Genomic DNA, 4,723 nt, shown 5'->3' on the forward strand with positions numbered 1-4,723 from the left:
ATGCCTAGCAGGGCTCATTAACTGAAATCATGTTACATTTTTACATGCTTGTAGATGGATCTGTCTTTGAGCCGTGACATGCTGTGTAGGAAGGCAGCTGCCTTGACTGTTGTTATGGTTACCTTTGTATCCACTAGGCTGAAAAGGAAAACCCCTGAACCTGAAACCCCACTACCTGATCCTATAGCACTGGCCCTGATTAGGGATGAAAATGAACAGCATAGACAGAGAACACTGAGAATGATATACAATTCCACTGATTCAGAGTGTATTTCTATGATTAGGATGAAGAGAGTTGCTTTTTTTAAGTTAGTGAGAACTTTTAGAGAGAGGAGTCTTGTCACTGATAGGGAGGGGGTGTCAGTAGAAGAGCAGGTTGCCATGTTTTTACATGTTGTAGGGCACAACCAAAGATTTAGGGTTGTCCACCAGTCCTTTAGGAGGTCCATCCAAACTGTCCACAAGCACTTCCATCAGGTGTTGTATGCTATGGGTGAGCTTAGGAATGAAATGATAAAGCCAGCTAGCACTATCACTCACCCAAAGATTCTTGGAAGCCATACATGGAATCCATATTTTAAGGTAATTGTATACCATGGGTTCATTAGTTACATTAGACCTATTGCAATGACTGACCCATGCTTTTTAGGATGTCATTGGCTTTATAGATGGCACTCATTTCCTAGCAAGGGTTCCTAGGCGCATGCAACAAGCTTTTAGGGGTAGGAAAAAGGATCCCACCCAAAATGTGATGGTAATTGTGAATTGTGATCTGAAATTCACTTATGTCCTGGCTGGCTGGGAGGGCTCTGCCCATGATGCAACTATTTTGGCAGATGCTGTAGCCAGGGAAGATGGCTTGAGTTTGCCAGAAGGTAATTGCACACCAACACTAATTACATATTCCATGGCCTATTAACACACACTCTCACAATAGATGTCTTGTGTAGGTAAAATGTTCTTGGTAGATGCTGGGTATGCATGCAAAAATGGTTTCCTACCTCCCTACAGGGGGGTTAGGTATCATTTGTCTGAGTATGGCCCAAGGAACAGGCCCACCAATGCAAGGGAGCTCTACAACCTTAGGCACTCATCACTTAGAGTGACTGTGGAGAGGGCTATAGGTGCACTGAAGGGCAGGTTTAGGATCTTGGACAACAAACCCTTCCACAAGTATAGGACACAAGTGAAGCTTGTAGTTGCCTGTGCCATTTTGCATAACTGGATCCTAGGTTTTGGCATTGATGAAGTAGTTCCTGATGAGGAAGGTTTCACTACTTCTGCTGATCCAACCAACCTGCCCCCAGCCCATCTGGACCAAGACTCTGTTGACATGGCTGAAATAAGGGATACCATTTGCAATGCTATGTGGGAAGGGAGGGGAACAAACACTAGTTGATGTAATATGTTCTTGAATTTAGTTTCTGTACCCTGCTATGGAACTCATGTGTGTCATGGTGATGTAATAATTTGGTGGACAAAGCTGAGACCAATTTTATGCCTCATTCATTCTGTTCTTGAAACATTCTGTTCTTCATGATCTGTTAGTCTATGGTTAGTTCATACAACTGTTAATATTGTTGTCAGCCTGTTCTTGACTAATTCTGTTGTTGATTTCATTACATGCTAGTCCTAGGATGGATTCAGGTGCATTTGAGGGTGGGTTTGTTGCTGGTACTTCAGTGATAGAGCAGCTCATCAATGGTGGTTCTGCCCCTGTTATAGCTGGTGCTGGTGCTAGTGCTGCTGCCCCTGTTGCAGCTGGTGCTGGTGCTGGTGCTGCTCCAGGTGCAGCAAACCCTGTTGATGTTGTTGTTCCTGTAGCTGGGAATGGGGCTGTGAGGGCAATGAGGTGGACCAACACCACCTCTGGCTTTATGCTAAGGAGGATGGCTGCCCTTGTTAGTGATGGTAGCAGGCCTGAGAAGGTTTTCAAGGACAAAGATGTGAATTCTGTGGCCAAAGCCCTCAAGCAGTTCTGTGGGGAGGTTGTTAGCCCAACTCAAGTGTACAACCACTTGAGGAAGTGGAGGCAGAAATGGGCTAGGGTGAGCAAGTTGAAGGACCTTAGTGCTGCTCTTTGGGATGACCAGGCTCATGCTATCATGCTTGAGCAAGAGCACTACCTTGGCCACTACAAGGTAGCAGTTTGATCTCGTCTTTGCCTTGACTACCTACATTTGCCTTTCTTAAACTACATTTGCCCAACTCTGCAGGACCATCCTAAAGATGCAGAGTTTCTTAACTGCCCTATTAGGTTCTACACTGAGATGGAGGCTATCTTTGCTAATGCCATGGCCACAGGCAAGTTTGCACTTGGGTCTGGTGAAGCCTTAGGGCAGAACCAGGCTGACAGTGTTGGTGCCAAGGCTGATGGTCCTCCTTTGACCCACACCACAGTTCCTAGTGAACAGGGAGGGGATAGCAAGGCCACTGAACTGCTTCCTACCTCCTCAGCTGCTGGCCCAAAGAGGAAGACACTACTACACAAATCTTATCCGCGGCGGGCGTTTTAGGTTTTGCGCGGCGGGCAAAGCCGTCCGCCGCGCTCCAGAGGCCACGGTAAATGGGAGATTAACCGCGGCGGGCGAGATATGCCCGCCGTGGTTAATTGATGAAAATAAACAAAAAAAAAGAAAAAAAAACCCACACCGGGCCTGGATATGGGCTCGGCTGGATCTGGATCGCGCCGCCATGGTGGAGGTCGCCGCCGCCGCCAGATCCACGGATCCAGCCGCCGCCAAATCCGGCCTCCATGAGCTCGCCACCGACGGATCCGCCCGCCTGCCGCCGCATCTGGAGGTGTGGTGGCGGGGAGCGGGCCACTGCCGCCGCGAGGAGGGGCGCACACCGGCCGAAGTTGAGGAAGAGGGCCGCCTCACACCCGGGGGAGCCGCCTCGCGCCCGCGTTGCCCCACGCCCGGGGGAGCTGCCTCGCGCCCGCGTCGCCGGGGGGAGCCGCCTCGCGCCCGTGTCGCCGGGCCCGCGCGCGGCACGCCTCGCGCCCGCGTCGCCCTCCACCGAATCTGGCCAGGATCCGCCGGATCCAGCTGCCATCCTCCTGGATTTGGCAGCCCTCCACAAGATCCAGCCGCTCTCGCACCACCACGGCCACCTTGCCACCATGGAGACGAAGTGTCGGCGGAGGGAGGCAAGGGGGTGCGCCGGCGGAGGGGGGCAAGGGAGGGCTCGCCGGCCTGCTGTTGCGGCGCGCCGGCGGAGGGGAGAGACTAGAGAGGGGGGGGGGAGCGCGTCGCGGGGGGAGGAGCGTGTCGCCGGGGGAGGAGCGCACGGCGCGCGGGTCGCGGCCTCGCGGCGGGGGGGGGGGGGGTGGGAGCTGAAACCCTAAGTGTTGGGTTTTATACTCGGACTTGATGTTGGGCTTTCGCTGGGCCATATGGGCCTCGGCCTTAATCGAGGCGGGCCTCATAGGACGTCCGCCACGGTAAATAGATTTACCGTGGCGGACGTCCTTATACGTCCGCCTTAGAAAATACCATATTTTCCGTGGCGGACATATAAGGACGTCCGCCACGGTAAATTGATTTACCGTGGCGGGCAAAAATGCTCGCCGCGGTAAATAAAAAATGCCCGCCATGGTAAATCGCGGGCATTAACCGTGGCGGACATCCATTTTGTCCGCCACGGTTATGTTTTTGGGGGTGTCACACAAAATCATTTGTGTAGTAGTGAGAGAGGGAACTTCTCTGAGGAGGAGATGCTCATGTTGACTAACATGTCAGATGTTGTGAACAATGTGGCCAATGCTCTTAGGGAGACTGGACCTGCCCATGTTGATGCCAATCTGTACCTTGCTGTGATGGAGATGCCTGGCTTCAGTGAGGAGGCACTTATTGTTGCCTACACCTTCCTCCTGGACAACAAGGCCCAAGGCAGGGGCTTTGTGAACATGAGTGATGTCCACAGGGCCCTTTGGCTTAGGACCTTCCTGGCCAAAAACTACTATGTGTAGTTCCACTACACATGAAGGGCTAAAAGGCCAGGAGGGGGTTGACTGTAGAGATGTATAGTTCCTCCACCCTCCCTCACCCACTCTCTCTTCTTTTGACAACAGGACCTTTTGTGCAGTCTGCTTGTTCTTTTGACACTTGACCTTGATGGTGTAGTTTGCCTAGGAGGGTGGCTAATAATAGGCAAGGATTTGGGAATATTTGAGCCCTTGGCTGTTGGGCTGAACTTGGTATTGTAAGAAACTTATTTGTAGCCTCTGTTGGCTACTTTTTATTTGATAACTAGTTGCCTTTTTTGTTGTTTATGCCTCTGGTGGTAACTATAGGATTTAAAGGCCTATGATGCATAAAACAAACTTGAGGTGGCTATCTTATTCTTGTTTTGATGGTTTACAGTGTTGTGCTTTCTTCTTTATTTGCTCAGTTGTACTCCACAGCAACAACATCCTCTTGTGATGGCTGATGGCAGTGAGTGCAATTGTTGTTTATTTGCCTCTTTATTTGGTTCTTACAATTCTTGGTAGCCACCAATGACTAAACAAGGAAAATAACAGCTGAGGCTAATTTTTTTATCAAGTTGCCGATGATGTTCACCATCATTCAAACTGAATGGTCGACTGAGGCATGTCATTCAGACCACTTACATGTTCTACATTTGGTTGGTTTCAGAGAATGCCTCCTTGCTATGTGGTCTTTGAAGGGAAGAAACCTGGGATTTATTTTACATGGTATGAGTGTGCTAAGCAAGTGCT

At 50.4% G+C, this 4,723-nt stretch overlaps 1 protein-coding gene across 1 annotated transcript; it reads left to right on the plus strand.

Annotated features, from left to right (window-relative positions):
- Window positions 1-114: 114 nt before the first annotated feature.
- On the plus strand, window positions 115-1,399 carry LOC136531608 (protein ALP1-like). Its single transcript, XM_066524263.1, has 3 exons — window positions 115-582; window positions 650-875; window positions 951-1,399. Exons 1-3 carry the CDS (start codon window positions 115-117, stop codon window positions 1,397-1,399), a joined length of 1,143 nt encoding a protein of 380 aa, XP_066380360.1.
- Window positions 1,400-4,723: the final 3,324 nt, after the last annotated feature.

Source organism: Miscanthus floridulus, unplaced genomic scaffold (assembly GCF_019320115.1).
Source record: "Miscanthus floridulus cultivar M001 unplaced genomic scaffold, ASM1932011v1 fs_383_2_3, whole genome shotgun sequence".
NCBI lineage: Eukaryota > Viridiplantae > Streptophyta > Magnoliopsida > Poales > Poaceae > Miscanthus > Miscanthus floridulus.

Coding starts and splice junctions, on each gene's coding strand:
- LOC136531608 (XM_066524263.1), top strand. CDS start 115: ATGGTTACCTTTGTATCCACTAGGCTGAAAAGGAAAACCCCTGAACCT. Junction 583..649: donor CATGGAATCCATATTTTAAG/GTAATTGTATAC, acceptor CATGCTTTTTAG/GATGTCATTGGCTTTATAGA. Junction 876..950: donor TGGCTTGAGTTTGCCAGAAG/GTAATTGCACAC, acceptor TGTCTTGTGTAG/GTAAAATGTTCTTGGTAGAT.